The sequence below is a fragment of the Lasioglossum baleicum genome, chromosome 14 (genome assembly GCF_051020765.1).
Source record: "Lasioglossum baleicum chromosome 14, iyLasBale1, whole genome shotgun sequence".
Taxonomy (NCBI): Eukaryota; Metazoa; Arthropoda; class Insecta; order Hymenoptera; family Halictidae; genus Lasioglossum; species Lasioglossum baleicum.
In genome coordinates, this window is record NC_134942.1 from 13698953 (window position 1) to 13714688 (window position 15736).

The 15736-nt window shown below is 37.1% G+C and overlaps 5 protein-coding genes across 10 annotated transcripts in view; 3 read left to right on the forward strand and 2 right to left on the reverse strand.

Moving 5' to 3' along the window:
• The window catches only part of LOC143215939 (uncharacterized), a 33774-nt gene extending 25424 nt beyond the window's left edge, over nt 1–8350 (forward strand). For 2 of the 3 annotated variants that reach the window (XM_076438569.1, XM_076438570.1), the window contains exons 4-13: nt 659–813; nt 995–1386; nt 1474–1640; nt 1719–1874; nt 3386–3534; nt 3632–3793; nt 3869–4066; nt 4138–4242; nt 4906–8156; nt 8232–8350. In XM_076438569.1, the coding sequence (XP_076294684.1) occupies nt 659–813; nt 995–1386; nt 1474–1640; nt 1719–1874; nt 3386–3534; nt 3632–3793; nt 3869–4066; nt 4138–4242; nt 4906–5030 (1609 nt within the window). In that variant the 3' untranslated portion in view covers nt 5031–8156; nt 8232–8350. The remainder of the gene's footprint in view (nt 1–658; nt 814–994; nt 1387–1473; nt 1641–1718; nt 1875–3385; nt 3535–3631; nt 3794–3868; nt 4067–4137; nt 4243–4905; nt 8157–8231) is intronic. The other variant, XM_076438571.1, reaches the window with a different exon arrangement.
• Agt (O-6-alkylguanine-DNA alkyltransferase) lies at nt 6774–7658 on the reverse strand. The gene is made up of 2 exons (XM_076438575.1): nt 7492–7658; nt 6774–7415 (listed from the first exon to the last, which is right to left on the reverse strand). The coding sequence occupies exon 2, from the start codon at nt 7368–7370 to the stop codon at nt 6774–6776; it is 597 nt and encodes a 198-aa protein (XP_076294690.1). The 5' UTR covers nt 7371–7415; nt 7492–7658.
• Nucleotides 8008–12995, forward strand: LOC143215937 (protein arginine N-methyltransferase 9). Of its 3 annotated transcripts, none has more exons than XM_076438564.1 (8): nt 8008–8145; nt 8654–8880; nt 8945–9071; nt 9195–9596; nt 9691–10695; nt 10765–10921; nt 12379–12462; nt 12541–12995. In XM_076438564.1, exons 2-8 carry the CDS (start codon nt 8718–8720, stop codon nt 12880–12882), a joined length of 2280 nt encoding a protein of 759 aa, XP_076294679.1. In that variant the 5' UTR covers nt 8008–8145; nt 8654–8717; the 3' UTR covers nt 12883–12995. The 3 variants fall into 3 exon arrangements, with proteins under 3 accessions (XP_076294679.1, XP_076294680.1, XP_076294681.1); XM_076438565.1 differs by lacking the exon at nt 8008–8145 and adding an exon at nt 8375–8562; XM_076438566.1 differs by lacking the exon at nt 8008–8145 and having other exon boundaries at nt 8866–8880; nt 9141–9596.
• Nucleotides 12234–13987, reverse strand: LOC143215942 (serine hydrolase-like protein 2). Its single transcript, XM_076438574.1, has one exon. It carries the CDS (start codon nt 13985–13987, stop codon nt 13097–13099), a length of 891 nt encoding a protein of 296 aa, XP_076294689.1. The 3' UTR covers nt 12234–13096.
• Nucleotides 13988–14671: 684 nt separating this feature from the next.
• Nucleotides 14672–15736, forward strand: part of LOC143215938 (uncharacterized) — a 95677-nt gene continuing 94612 nt past the window's right edge. For both annotated transcript variants that reach the window (XM_076438568.1, XM_076438567.1), the window contains exons 1-2: nt 14672–14989; nt 15083–15272. The gene's annotated coding sequence lies outside the window, so the exon portion shown is untranslated. The remainder of the gene's footprint in view (nt 14990–15082; nt 15273–15736) is intronic.

Here is a 15736-nt window from a genome sequence, read left to right on the forward strand (position 1 = left end):
CCGTGATCCGTTTCGATACCTCTCGAGAGATCCTCGAGAATTCGAGGCGGATCCTCGCATACCGTTTTGGCACGCGACCGTTTTAATGCATCCTCGAGGATGCTCCGATGCGACGCGACGCGACGCGACGTCTACAGCGTGTCCGAGACGGAAATAGTCCAGACATCGCACCACGTCGACTACGTATTCCAACTAACGGTGCCTCATTCTAAATTTAATAGACCGGTAATTATAATATAGTTGCAGACTGCTGCGCGCACGCTAGACGCGACCGGAAATTTGAAAATGATCCTCGAGATTGCGTTCCCGACTTTTCGGTAGATCCAACCTCGATCGAGAGCAGCGTCGTAGTCCAATCAATGAATGCTCGCAAGGGGGGTGTAGAGGGAAATGGAAGGAACACAATTTTTAACTTTGGGACTTTATTTGGACTAGTTAGGAGGTAAACATACTCAAAGTCCCTACTCCTAGGTGGTGAGCGGGGTGCGGGGGGGGGCTAGTAGAAGGTCCCCTCTGCACCCCGCTCACCTCCTAGGAGTTGGGACTTTTAGTATGTTTACCTCCTAACTAGTCCAAACAAAGACCCAAAGTTAAAAATTCTGTTCCTTCCATTTCCCTCTACAACTTTTCGTTGACTGGACTATCGTCTCTATTTCAGATACGGCGATGGCGAGTGCATTAGATGCTTCCGATTGCTGAGGAGATCAAGAAACGTTATCGAGGTGTTCTCGGAGAACTTAAACAGGTGTTACACCACCATATCCACCGCTTTAGCTTCCTGCGAGGTGCTCAACTCTACGTCTATTTTGTATCGTGAGTCTTCTGTTCGTTGTATGTACTGCTGGAACGGGTGTGGGCGTGAGCACCAAATGCTCTTTGCCCCTGGAGCTTTGCTCAAACGACTTCGAATACGATCTATGTATCCGTGCCCACGCCCACGCCTAATCTAGAATATCCTGATAAATGTCCTGACGAACGTTTGTTCAAAACGCAGGTACCAAAGAGATCGGGAACGTTCCTATTAGAAACGAATATTGTCCCATAACTGGACAGTACCATTTCAAGTACAATCTGAACAATGGATCTGAACATGCCATCGAGTGCAACAGCTTCTCCTCGTCGTTTAACAACTGTCCCGACGGCTCGGTACTTCGGTTGCACTTGAATCGTTGCAACTTCGAACCGCAATGTAAGTTTCCCGTTCGATTCTCAAGACAATACAGAGATGATTCTGATTGCAAGGTGTCTTTACGATTTCCGATCGTCGTTTCAGCGAATCTCACGTTCAATTGCTTGGGCAATTGGCCCGGTCCGAACGGATCCACCTATTTCGCTCTGTTGGAGAATAACGCGATCAGCGAGGACAGACCACGGTACAGATGCGGGGTGAGTCGAAAATAATGCTCTCTGCGAACGGTTCTACGCGATCCGCGTGTTTATTTGTTGTTCACTCGCGTGCGTAATCGTTTATAGCTGTTTCATGTTGATAATGTAAAAGGAAAGACCTACATGGCACTCGGCAGCGACTCGAGTTGCATCCAGAATCTGGATAACTCGACCAGCGGGTACGAGACCTTGGTTCTCAGCAAGGTACCCAACCAGAAAAAAATGCCGAACTACGTGAAAACCCACGTGGCTACGTAAGTTTTCATTGATCGCCCTCCACGTCGCGATTCCACTAAACTTTTCTCTCACGGATTGCTCCGAACTTTTTCCAGATTTCCAAAATGGGCCCAAGGCTTGTGGGAAGAGTCGCTGATCGTGAACGGTACGATGACTTTCACCGATTTGAACGGCTACAATAGTTACACGTTCATTACGGTGGACTCGAACGAGGAAACTGGTCGTTACATCGTCTACTCTAAGGATCAGTGGTAAGTAGCTCGCGATTAGGACATCTGAACAGTCTCATTGAAACAAACTTTTTAGAAATTAATACATAGAAATAACATGAAGTATCTATTATTACTTTATCTTGAAAAATGAAATTGATCTTTCCCCTTCGTGTATAAATCAAAAGTATTGCAATAATTTTTGTTGAAGATATTATACATATTGGGTCTGGGAAAAAGTTCGTGGCGTTTTTTTAGTAAATTCAACTGGTTTTCTTATAGTGTGAAAATGAATTTATTTAAACCAAATATGCTCCATTATTATCAACAATGTTTCGCCATTTTTCGGGTAGAGCCATGATGCCATCGGTGAAGAACTTCTGTTGTTTCTGGTTGATAAACTGAATCCAGTGGTTTTCACAAGCTTCTTTTGAAACCAGCTTAATTCCATTGAGAGAGTTCTGCAGAGATCGAAACAAGTGATAGTCAGAGGGTGCTATGTATGTCTGGACTATACGGTGGATACAACAAAACTTCCCAACCAAGCTCTCGCAATTTTTGACAGGTCGCCAAAGATGTCGATCCACTAAATTTTTCAATGTTAACTCACGAGGCACCCATACGTCGAGCTTCTTTTTGTAGTCAGCTTTGTATAAATGGTTCAAAACAGTTTTGTGGTCAACGCCTAGCTCCATACCAATATCGACACCGCTGGTATGCTTATTTTGCTGGACTTTTTCAAGAATTTCTTCAGATTTTCAGTGATTGGACGACCAGAGCGTGACTCAACTTTCACATAAAAATTACCAGAACGAAAGCGAGCGAACCATTTCCGCGCAGTAGATTTTGATAAAGTACCTTCACCGTACACAGCACAAAGTTCACAAGCCTGCGCAGCGTTCTTCCCTTTGTCGTAATAATATTGCAAAATATAGCGCAATTTCTCATTACTTTTCTTCATTTTCAAACGCAAACAACTTTCCAACCACTGCACCAATTTCGATGTTTATACACTCAAAGTAACGCTTGAAGTGTCACCTTTCCAACGAGCGTTTAGTGGTATCGCTGCGATCTGTGTTTCCCGAGTTATCTGCAATTGATGTCATCTGTCGGGAAAAACGCCACGAACTTTTTCCCAGACCCAATATATTATTATACATATAAGATAGAAGACATTAGTTAACAAACTTTTTGTTTCCGATTACAGAAAATGCTAAGAACCTGTGATACATATAATACACCGGAGGATAATAAAATAATGATTTTATTGTATTACGGCATATAAGAAAAATTAATCAATTAATTTATCACAAATTTCTTGTGTCCGGTAAATATGTAGGACCAAAACTTGGTTAATATTTCTTTTGCTTTTTAACAAAATCACGTACAGAAAAACTTGACGATACAGAGAAAAGTGATAATCGATCGTTTATCACAAGTAATGGAAAATAAATTACAGAATGCCTTCAAATGAATAAAACACTTCCAAGTCGTCGATAAAATATCCGGTAACTTGTATAGCTTTACCCTAAAGAAAGATTTTCAATTTTCAGCGAACAAGCGGCTTACCTATGCTTGATGATGAGACAACGGAGCGAAAACGTGCTGGAATTCACGATAGGGATGGTGTTGAGTCCGAGTTACCAAACATACTTGTGCGACGATCCCAATTTGGATAAACCAGTTTGGATGACACAAGCGAGTTAGTCGGAACGATCGATTTAATGCATTGCATTCGTTTCGTTACACTTCCACTTTGCACCTGTACTCATGCATAATGAATAATATCGTTGGAACAGGGATTGAACGCGCCGTGGAATCGCCTTGTCCAATTACCGGTCAGTACATGGGGATGATCACAGACTTGTCGGGAATGTGCGCCGAATTGAGCAGCAATTGCAACACGCGCGAGATCATGTACTTCAAGGTGACCGACTGCGAGTCCGGAGAACTTTACGAGGGTAAAAAACATTCGATCCGACACGAGTCGACACGGTTTTATAAAATGTGCTCCTATTAATATGATTCTATTTTAGAACGAACGTACTTGTGCTTGGGTCAGTGGGAAGAAAAAGGTGTCATGTACACGTACACCATGAGGAACGACACCGGTACGAACGAATGCTTCGTCGGATTAATCGTGAACGACGAGGAAATCTACATCAAGGAAGCTGGGGACCATTGCATTCGAAACATCGACCCGAAAAAGGAAGGAATGCGTCTCTACAAAAAGGGTAAAATTCCCAGTTGCGAAGAGAGACACGTATCGATATCAATTATACATGCAATTATTAAATATTTCTAGGTCAGTGTTATGGGAACTCGCCCAGTCCTGCTCCAACGCCGATGAAACCAATTTCTCACAATCCAATCATGAGGATTACGACAACTCCACGGTCTAGGATATTGGGTACAACCTTTGTTCCAATGTCTACAATATTAACCCTCAGCACTCAGCACTTCAACATCGACTCTTCAATTTCAATTTTTCAATTTCAACGTCAATTTTTCAATTTCAATTCGTTAATTTCAAATCTTCAATTTCAATTTCAACTCTTCAATTTACGCTAGCAAGTAAACGCTAACGTCTTACAATTAGTACGACAGTAATGGTGTTTTAGAGTTATTTAAATTGAAATATCTCCTGAACTACTAACTTTTCGACATACATGGGTTAGTACGAAAAAACTAATAACATCAAAATATACTCCACTCGATACCATTCAAGTCTCTGCTGAAACATTTTTTGCTACAAGTAACAATAGCGAGAAAATCAAGATGTCGAAATCGGGTGGGACACCCTGTATAGTCACCATTCTTTTCTACAATTAGAAGTTTTTCGAAAATTTAATCATTGAATTTGATTTTTAGATCAGACACAAACTTGTGCAATCATCTGATACTCATTTCATATCCATAAAATGAAAAAAATCATACACATACAATGGAATTATTCTGGGTTGGAAGAGTTGTTTAATTTTCGAGACGAAATAGCTCCGCGAGTGCAAAGGGGGTTAATACAAGTTGCTTGCACGCACACGGATTCTCTGAACGTATATTGATTATGTTGTAGAAACTGGCGGCATACCAGGGAACAATATTCCATCTGTGTCATCGAGTAACGCCAGTGTGTCCAACAGCTTTCTGATATTGGTAGCCATAGGTGCTCTCGCCAGAAGCATTTTTATACAAGTTTGAGCAGCGAGGTATACCTGTAACTGCCTTCATCGACGAACTAGCGAACTAACAAACTAGCAAAATAGCGAATTCAATGTATGTAATAATCGCGACTCTTTGGAATGGGTTCGCAGAATTCAAGTATAGAGTACGAACGCGTCGATCCTGTACAATTATGTAACAGGAAGCTTTCTACCATCCGTACTGGTTCTTAACGATGCATGACAATGATACATCTTTGTAGATGAATAGTTCTCACCAACCACTGCCTTGTAAGATACAAGTATTAGGAAATTGAAGACTATATGTCGCTAAGAGAATCCAAAGAACTCGACATTCAGTATCGTATCCGTTCGTTTCGCGGGTCGTTCACATTTTCCTTTTAACATATCCTATGGAACTTTGTTAGTCGAACTGCCAACTTTACGATCGCAGGCACGATTACTGCGACAACAGCAACGGCAAGACCATCGATACTGTAACACACACACACACAGAAGACCTCGCGTTTACTTAGAATTTTGTACTTTTCATATTAGACGGGCTGTGCACGATCGTTCGCAGTTGTTTCACGGACAGTCAATTATACAACTTTCGTATACTTTACATATTTCTTTTAGCAATTAAAAGATTAGCGCCGATAGAAAATATTGAAACGTTTTCTAAGGATAATACGAGGATACGGAATTCAATAGGGCAATTGAGTACACGTAATTATTACTGTTAATCGATAAATGAGACTGACTCTATTAACCGCGCTCTACACCTTAGAGTTTAGAGGATAGCCGGCATCAAAAACGTTACTCGATTAAACACACTCAAATTGTATACCTACAAGACAAGTACTGTTTTTGATGACGCTATTCGACGTATTAACGACTATATCGTTCTACTTTTAAATGCATATGAATTTATATTGTTACTTACATAGCAAAGAAACAAGACTATTTTATGACGGATCGTCTGTTACTATTTAATACCGAGCTCTGCGGAGTAACAAATATTTACAGTAAATACCATACGATAAAGATCTATTTTATGATACGCAAAGTTTTTACAATCGCAGCGATGCATATACAAGAAATGAAAAGAGCAGGAAGTTAATTCTAGCGCGGATAGTTAAGATTACATGTAACTTGGTTCTCTGTGATTATTTTTCAGACAGTTTTTAAAGGTAACGCTACGTTACACACAGTACGCTACGGCATTAAATTTATTAAGAAATATCTTATACACCGATGTAAACAAATATCGTATTTATATGATGCAAATAGAACTTTTCTGTACAAGTATCGCGCAGAGCGGCACCTTATTCAAATACTTTTACGACTCGCTTTTATATTTATTCATAAATGTATATATACACGTATTTGTAAACTCGATGCTTAGCTTATTAGCGTTATGATGTAGATAACATCTTCGTCTTCAGTCACAATCTAATATTCTTTAGGTCGATGTAAAGTGCTACCAAGTAATTACTTTTTCTACGTATGCTGTTACTTTTACGCAACGCTCTTATATTAGTTTTCTAACTATACATATAAATAGAAATATATAAAAATATGTGGTTTCATTGTTTACAGCAAATTCCATGAATCTTACAAACGCCATATATGCTTTACACCAGGCCTGGGCAGTGCTAGCTCGTGGAACAAATGGGGACTGACTCTCCGAGCAGGTGAAGAGGAGTAGCAGCAATATCTGTTCCGCAAGCTAGCGTTGCTAGCTATTAAGCCTACTTAACACGATACCCGATAAATAATGCTAGAAGGATTGGGCAGGCCAGGACCCAGACCCAGGCTGCCTTAATTTATATTCATGGAACATGATAGCCTCTTTAATTTTTGTACCCCATTTGTACTTGTTACTGCCATACTTCCCGTTGACCCTATGACAAGGTATAAGATACCCAACTTTATTTTTCATTATAGCATTACCAACAGAACGCGCAGCCTTTGGATTATTTATACCAATTGCAACTTGATCGTACGTAACAGTTGTACCCACCGGTATACTAAGTAAACATCGCCAAACTTTTATTTGAAATTCTGAACCCATCAAAAGTAGTGTCAGAGAATCTTTAATCTGTGCTTGAGGAGAAAAAATACTATGTACAACTTGATACGTTTCGTTGTAGTAGTCTTGAACCAATTCGGACAGAGGCCAGTCATTCTTCAACTCGGTAAACGCTTTTTCATAGTCGCCATCCGCAAACGCTAAGAACACTATAGCCTTGTCCGTGTTCGTCGTCAGGCCAAGCAAACATGCTCCAAACGGCGATGGTTGAAAACCGTAAATTATCTTAAATTTGGAGCGATCTCGTTTATATTCTTGCGGGGTCATAGTACGTGAACGAACCATTGCCGTTTATTAATTTAATGTCGAAACCTTACGCTTTACACTTTCCTGAAAAAAAGACATCGAGGAAAATGAAAGTATTAGTTTTGAACGTAAAAGTAATTAAAAAGATTAACTTTCTCACGTCAAATCTTCCGAATCGGATTGTGTATCACATATGATGCAATATTTATGATATTATGACCCTGACATTCTCTCTCCAAACAGTGATGGGATATTGCGCGCTTTTTTCGCACATGCGCAACGATTTCAGCGTCAGTAAAGTACAAAGTTGGGCTAAAATGGGGTACCTTGGTCACCCCCAGGGTCTCCACCGAGAAAAAATATTTCGTACCAGAATATACAAGAAAAGGTACTAGATTTGAAAAAAAGTACTAGATTTTGAATTCCTTACGTTTTATTCTAATTAGGGGCATTGTATATACTATATATACCGCTTATATGCCTATGTACCATAACATTACAGATAAACTCAATATTTTATTCTATTATCAAGAAAAAAGAGTTCGTGAAGCAGTGTTCCGATATCGTCCAAGATTTTTCGTACGATGGATGGCCGCTGGTGGCGCTGCGCGGAAAAAACAGTAACGTATAACTTTACTGAGGCTGAATCGGCGCGCATGCGCATAAAAACTTGCACCTTTTTATAACATCACTGAGTTTTGAGTTGTGGTTGAGGTTGAGGCTGATTGAGGCCGAAACAGGCCGAAAATATCTGATCTATTTTGTAACTTGCTGTAACTGGCTGTAACTTGTCTGTGATAGTAACGTGACAAACGTGGGTCAAAAGTAATTATTTTTGGGATAAATTGATAATTTCATAAAATTAACTTTATTTTTATACTTAGTTTACTCATGTTACAGAAAATTCCCAAAGTCACATATACAGAAAGACTGTTTTTCGGAAAAACGTTGAATTTCATAAAATAATGTGAATATTTGTTTTGTGAAACATATATATTTATCACGATTGTAATCTCAACGTATGTATAGAAATGATTTTAGATTTTTATGTTCAAAGTGTGCTTGTTGAGATTTAATTGGTTCGTAACCCATGGGCTAGGTTTATATGTTGTGTTGTTAATTTGGAGTCGTTTAAAATAACAGATACTGCATATATACGACAATAAATTTGAAAATGATTTCAGCAACCAATAAATGACAGTGCTGAATTTTTAAAGAGAAACGGAAAATTGTATTATTATAAAATAGTTCGCTGTATCGATTAACGATTAGTTCACTGTGGATAACAAGTATGTAAACAAAACATTATATGTTAATTTCAGAAAAAATCAAGGGGTATGCATTTTTATGATAAGGACCGATTAAAGGACATACATTTCGTTAAAAATGCAAAAGGAAGTAAACAATATAATAGCGGAATCATTGAAAAAGGCATATGATCATGACAGAACTGGAAACGTTGGAAAGGCATACGCGTATTACACGGTCGTAGCAGAATTAAGTCCAGCGAGAAGATTAGAGATCGAAGAAGCTTTCGTTAACGTACTTTGTATGTTTATAATGTACATCCGACACTTTTGTAATACCCAAAATGATAAATATTTATTTGTTAGGTCAATGGGGAATGCAGCTGGCGTGCGATCACAGATTTACAGACGTTGTTTTATGTTACACACGTTCTTTAGATATTTATCCGAATAACCCACGTATGTTAAATAATTTTGCGGCTCATCTTTTAAGGTAATTTGAACTGGTGACTTGGGTAAATGTACGACTAGTTGATTTAAAATTGATTTTTTAACGTGACAGATATCATGACCGCTAAAATTCCATATAATGAGGATTAAAAATATATTGTTAAAGGAATAATGATCCAATAAGGGCAATAAGATATTTAAAAAGGGCTCTGCAAGCCAATCCGAATTTTCTACCAGCAGAAAGAAATTTACAAAATGCATTTAGTATGGCTGTAGATAGGTGGCACTTTCCGATGTTGAATGACAAACAAAGGAACAATGCGTTCGAACGTGCAATACGAAAGAAAATTTCTCAAGGATACGACACAGTATTAGATATAGGGACTGGAACAGGGTTATTAAGTTTATACGCACAAAGTGCTCAAGCTAAAAAAGTTTACGCATGCGAATATTCAGTGGCAATGATCAAAATCGCGGAGAAAGTATTTGAAAGTAACAATGCTAAAGATATAATTTTATTGCCGAAATTATCTACAGATCTTACGATACCCGACGATATTACGGAAAGGTTTGTCCTTTGTTTATTATAAATAGTAATCGGTTTCGATATGAACGTAACTGGATTTGTGCCTTTTGTTAAAGATACACATATTTGTTTACAGAGTGAAATTAATAGTCACCGAAACATTCGATGCTGGTTTATTCGGAGAACGTGTAATACCATCTTTGTTAAGCGTTCACACGAATATCTTAGATCAAAACGGTATAATAATACCGATGAGCGCTACGCTTTACGTAGCTGCGGTGGAATGCGAATATTTAAGAAACAGGTCATCTGTAGTTTTCGATCAAGTAAAAAATTCCTGTCCTTTAAATTTTGATAATATATCTATATTATTAGACGATGAGTATTATGATACAGAGCATTTGAAAAATGTGAAAGTTAATTATATTACAGAGCCCAAAGTTCTTCTCACTGTAGATTTTAATGATATATCGAATTTACGAAAATTTAATGTGGATGGAGTAAAGAGTAAAATAAATGTAAAATGTGAATATGATGGTATTGTAGATGGTTTGGTGAGTTGGTTTAAGTTACACCTCGACGAAGAGATTACGATAGATACGTCGGATAGGAAAACCTGCTGGCAAACTGCTGTTTTCCCAGAGATACCTACGCTGTTTAAGCAAGGAGATGTATTAACGATTCACGGAGAAATTCTAAAAGGGAAATTAAGATGTTCTTATACAACAAACGGTGCCGCGCATACCGAATATAACAAGAAGAAATTTTTATATCATTTACCGAAAGAAGTTATAACATTTTTAAACGACTTCGAATATATAAAATTACTTACTGCAGTTAGTAAGTCGCTGATTAACGAAGAAATAAATAGTATTTTGGATACATCTCCTTTTCCAGTTTACGGATTAATGTTACTCAAAGAGAATAAGTACAGTCAAATTCTGTATTATAAAACTGAAAATAAGGCGCTTCGTCACCTTATCGAAGAAGTTGCAAAACAAAATGGCTTTAGAGACAAGATCTGCATCATAGCAAAATACAATGCTATTAAAGTTTCTTTAGACACTATATTTGTTCATGATTTTGACATCAATGGAGAATTAAAAGATCGTGATCAGGAACACAGTCACGAATTCTTTAGGTATACAATTTTGAATACTTACCGTTTGCCTTGTTAATAGAATTGAAAATTCTATATTGCACTTTACAGATGTATGCTTAAACCGAATGGAATTTTATTACCCGAACAAGTATTCCTTGTCGGTCAACTTGTATTTTCCGAAGACTTTCCAAATATGGTTTACGTTAAAGATGAAAATTTACAAGGAGGGTCAACGCTAGTATTTAATACAACAAATTCTAAAAAGGTGTTTATTAAGGAAAATATAGTATATAAGATATGTTATGTAAGTGGTAGTATATGAGAAAAAGTAGTAATTCAATGTTAGAATAAATTTCACATGAAACGATTTCACATGGACGCACTAAAGAAGACGATAACTTTTTCAATGTTCTACTATATGATTTGAACTTGCTAGAACAAATTATAGGATTCGGAGGGAAATGCGAAAAAACAATAGTTCAATGATCAATGGAACAAGAATTGAAAGATTTAAAAAAGATGATGAGAGAGAGAGAAGGAGGTAAGATGGGAGAGAAGGAGAGGGAAGAGTGTCGGAAAAGAGTGAAACAACTTGAGGATAAGGTGGGGCATATTGGGGAGAGAGAGGACTACAATAATAACATATCTATGGAAAAGAGAATAGAAGAGTTAGAAGTCAGGAACACAGAGGTAGGAAGAATGAGTAGAATGATGGAATGGCAAGATAGAAGGGATAGAAAGAATACTAATGTGGTAATGAAGGGATCAATGATAAACAAGGAGAGAGCAAAAGAAGAAGTCAGGAATTTCTTTAGAGAGAAATTACAGACAAGTGTGAACGTACTGTGGGCGAGAGTAGTAGGCCCGCAATGAAAGCAAGGTATAATAACAGGTCTAAAGAACTGGGACGAAAAACAGTAATGAAGAGGAAAAGTAAGCTGAGGGGCAGCAAAGTTTTTATAAACCACGATCTGACCAAAGCAGAGAGAGAAATTCAAGGTAAAATTCTAGTAGCTGCAAGGGAGGAAAGGAAAAAAGGAAAAACTGCGAGAGTAGGTTACCAGAAGTTAATGGTAAAGGGAAGATGGATAAAATGGAATTACAAAAATCGAAAATGATGGTATTTAGGAAAGGAGGTGGCAGGTCAAGGAAAATAGAATGGAAATGGAAGGGAGCAGACATAGAGGAGGTGAAGGAATTCGTATACATACCTAGGGGTGAGATTTCACAAGAATGGAAGCATGAATAGTCACATAAAAGAAAGGGTAAAGAAGGCGAATATTGTACTGGGTCAAGTATGGGGAATAGGTGAAAGGAAATTTAAGAATGACTTCAAGAGAAGGATGTTTATGTTCGATTATTTGGTGGTGGCAAAAATTGACACAGATCTACAAAACGAATTTTTTAAATTTCCAATAAGGGCCTGCATAAAAAAGTTGTAAAGTGCAACTTTTAGTATTTTCCCTACAATTCTGATCAATTACAATTTTTGAAAAATTCTATTTTCACATCCTGTAGCAAACTAATTGCTCAAGCTTCCCAAAAAGGTAAAAATCGTATAGTACAATATTAAAAAAGTTATCGTCTTTTTTAGAGCGTCCGAATATTACATCAATTTTTTACTCGTTTCGCTTTTACCACCAATTACATGATATATTCCCCGTACATATAAAATAATCAAATTTATTCAGTGAACCCGGTTACAAGTTTTCATTTTTATAGAGATTTAATAGCTATCAAAATATACGGAATGGTTTTGATAGTACAAATTCGTATGGAATTGCTCAGCATATTAATGAATTTAAGGTAAAATATAATGTCCGACATTGTAAAAAAACTCTGCTTTATGAATTTATATCTATTAACTCTCTGTGTATGTTACAGATAAATCAACTGTTTGATTTAAATTCAAGTTTATATCTACACGAACCTTTATCCGATATAAATATGTTGATAGAAATGAAAGAAAGCGAAATTACAGAACGCATAGTAAATTTCGGCAAAATAAGCGCGACTACTAATAGACCATTACCGAACGCATTGATTTGCTGGTACAAAGTCAAATTAACATTGAACTACAATTACGATACAAAAAGAAATGGGTCTTTTATGAATCACACGGCAATATTATTGGAAGATGAATTAAAAACCACTGTTCTACAAGGTAACGAAGTATACATAAAAGTTCAACAAATCGAAGGTGTTGTGCGCATAAAAGTGAAGTGATTTTATTGTTAGTAAAATGTCCCATTTTGTATAATTGAAATGTACATTTGTTTTACACGTTTTAATACTATTCTGTACACATATATATATATATATATATGTATATATATATATTTTTAAAAAATGGTATAACTTTCGCTGTTAACGAAACTAAATTGGCTGTTAAATGAATTATTATGTAGTACAAAAAATTATTTTATAAAAATATAAAAATTTATAATTTACTCTTCGTGTTGTTCTTCAGAACGTTACATATATGCGGTGCTACCCTTTCAGGATAATTATTATGTACATCGTGGGAACCTTTCACAAGAACTACATCAAATTCACTCTTCTTTTCTATTACGCTTCTTGCTTTCTCTACCATGTCTTTCAGCGTGTCTATTCTAGACGATCTGTCTGCCACGATAATTAAGATTGGAATACTGAACTTCTCCCAGAACTCTGCACACATTTGCATGGTAAATATCGGACGTACCATCATTCTCAATCTGGGATCACGATTATATTTATATAAATCCCCAACTTTTGTAGTCGCACGTGTAAACATAGCTTCCGCAGCGTCTGCAGTTAACGCCTCTTTCCTTTTATACTGTAACGCATATATTACTTCTTCTTTAGTATATAGTTTTTCTCCAACATTGCTATAAGCGCTCAAATTATACATTTCTCGAGTAAAAGATACAGCATCCTTAACTGCGAAAGGCATAAATCCATCTATAGCTATGATTCTTTCGAGCCTTCCAGGATATAATACACCGAAATAAGTTCCTATGTGTGCGCCAAAACTATGCGCTAAGTAAATACAAGTTTTCCACTTTAAAGCGTCTAAAACTAGTAATATTGTATAAACGTAATCAAAGAATTTCAATGGTAGTCCAGAAGGAAACGGGGACGACAATCCATGTCCTGGTAAGTCTATGCTTACATACTGGTATTCTAGCGGAAGAAGTTCTATTAATCTGTCAAATGATCCAGCATTGTCTAAGATACCGTGTACTACTAAAATTTTCTTCTCTTGTAGAGAATTATAGACTTTTGCAGCAACATGTCCCCATGGCACAGATAATTTCACTTCTGTGAGTTGCTTTTTCGATTGGCTCATGATAATACACAATATCTTTCAAATAAAACACTCCACTGATTTTTTTTTACTTTCCTCAGAACCACAAACGAGTGTAGCAACTTTGATACGTATAGTTACCTTCAATAATATGAGAAGATAGCAACAGAAGTAATATATGTACTGATATATACTTATTGGAAATTCAAGGTTCAAAGTCATTCAAATATTGCAACTCATGTTTCCCACTCGAGTGGCCACTGTAAAATAAATTATATAATATGCAAATTGTATTATATTGTACATTTTATTCTAGTAATCCGTGTATACACAATGTATCATTTTACTAAAGTTATTCAATAGTATTCATCAATAGTTTTCACCAAAATGTATAATATTACAGTCAAATGAGATCGTAATTACGATCTTTTGCAAGTTAGAAGGTAATAAAAAGCATTACAGTTTTATTATGTGACAAAAATTTATTTTGAGCCATGTATCATAAATTTGTGTTTACCAAATTTTTTAAAAACACCAAGTATACTATTTAGCTGGTACTAAAATGTACATAAATAGGTATTTAGTGGAACATAGTTCACATATTATGTAAATCTTTTCCGGCATCATGATTCATAATTTACGTCAAATGTAAATATTCTCAAAAGTCATCGTTTTTGTGACAGTTTATAAACAGCAATACATATGAATACATATGGAATGATATGGAACTACTAAACTATACTATGTATCGAAACATATCGAAACCCAGTGTGGCCAGTTGATCAGTTGATGTTGAACCAACATCTATCATAGTTTCTCCTCCACTTCCTGTGATTGAAGCTCGGATTTCGGATTTCCAAATATCTGAAAATCCGTCAGTCCATTTCATCAATCCGCCTTTTACGATCAATCCGAATGTCTATCTTCGACGTGACTGTCATTCCGATTGACCGTGAAAAAAAAATAAAAAAAAAAATAATAAATTAATAAATGTTTAGTTTGCGGAAAGTTAAGCAACGATAAAACAAAAACGTCATTACACGGGTATGTAAAGATAACCTAAATAAGCTCTTTCCAATTTTTTATTACTCAATTCTTTTTGTTTACTGTTTTTTTAATTCTCATGATCTTGCATAGCTTTCCTCGAACTGAAGCATTGTGTAAACAGTGGGTCAAAGAAATAGGTCGGGAAGGATGGATGCCTAAATACAAACAGTAAATAGTTACATCTGTTCTGATCATTTTCCTGAAGACAGCATCGCGATATACCGAAAAAGTCAAGATGTGAACCACAGAGGAATATCACACAGGGAAAGTAATGGTAGAGGTAATATAATAAGTCACACTTTGTCTTTGTTAATAAAGGGTTGCAAAGTATACAGGGTGTCCCAGAACAAGTGTCGTTCCTTGACATGGGAGGTTCCTGAGACCATTCTAAGAGACATTTTCCTTTGCACCAATGTCAACTGCGGCTTTGTTTAGGAGTTATTAACGAAAAACACGGACCAATCAGAGCGCGCCCTGAGCCGCCGCGCCGTCACGATGCGATGTCACGGCGTACCGCGACACTCGCTTGCCGGCGCGCCGGGCCAGGGCGCGCTCTGATTGGTCCGTGTTTTTCGTTAATAACTCCTAAACAGTGATGCCAGAGCTGTGGTACTAAACCATACCCCCACCATAGCCTACTATTGCCCCTACGTTGTTTTCTAACGCGCCCGCGCGCTACACTCACCAGCGTATCACTCTACTGTATTCGTAGAGGTACGCTGGTGAGTGTAGCGCGCGGGCGCG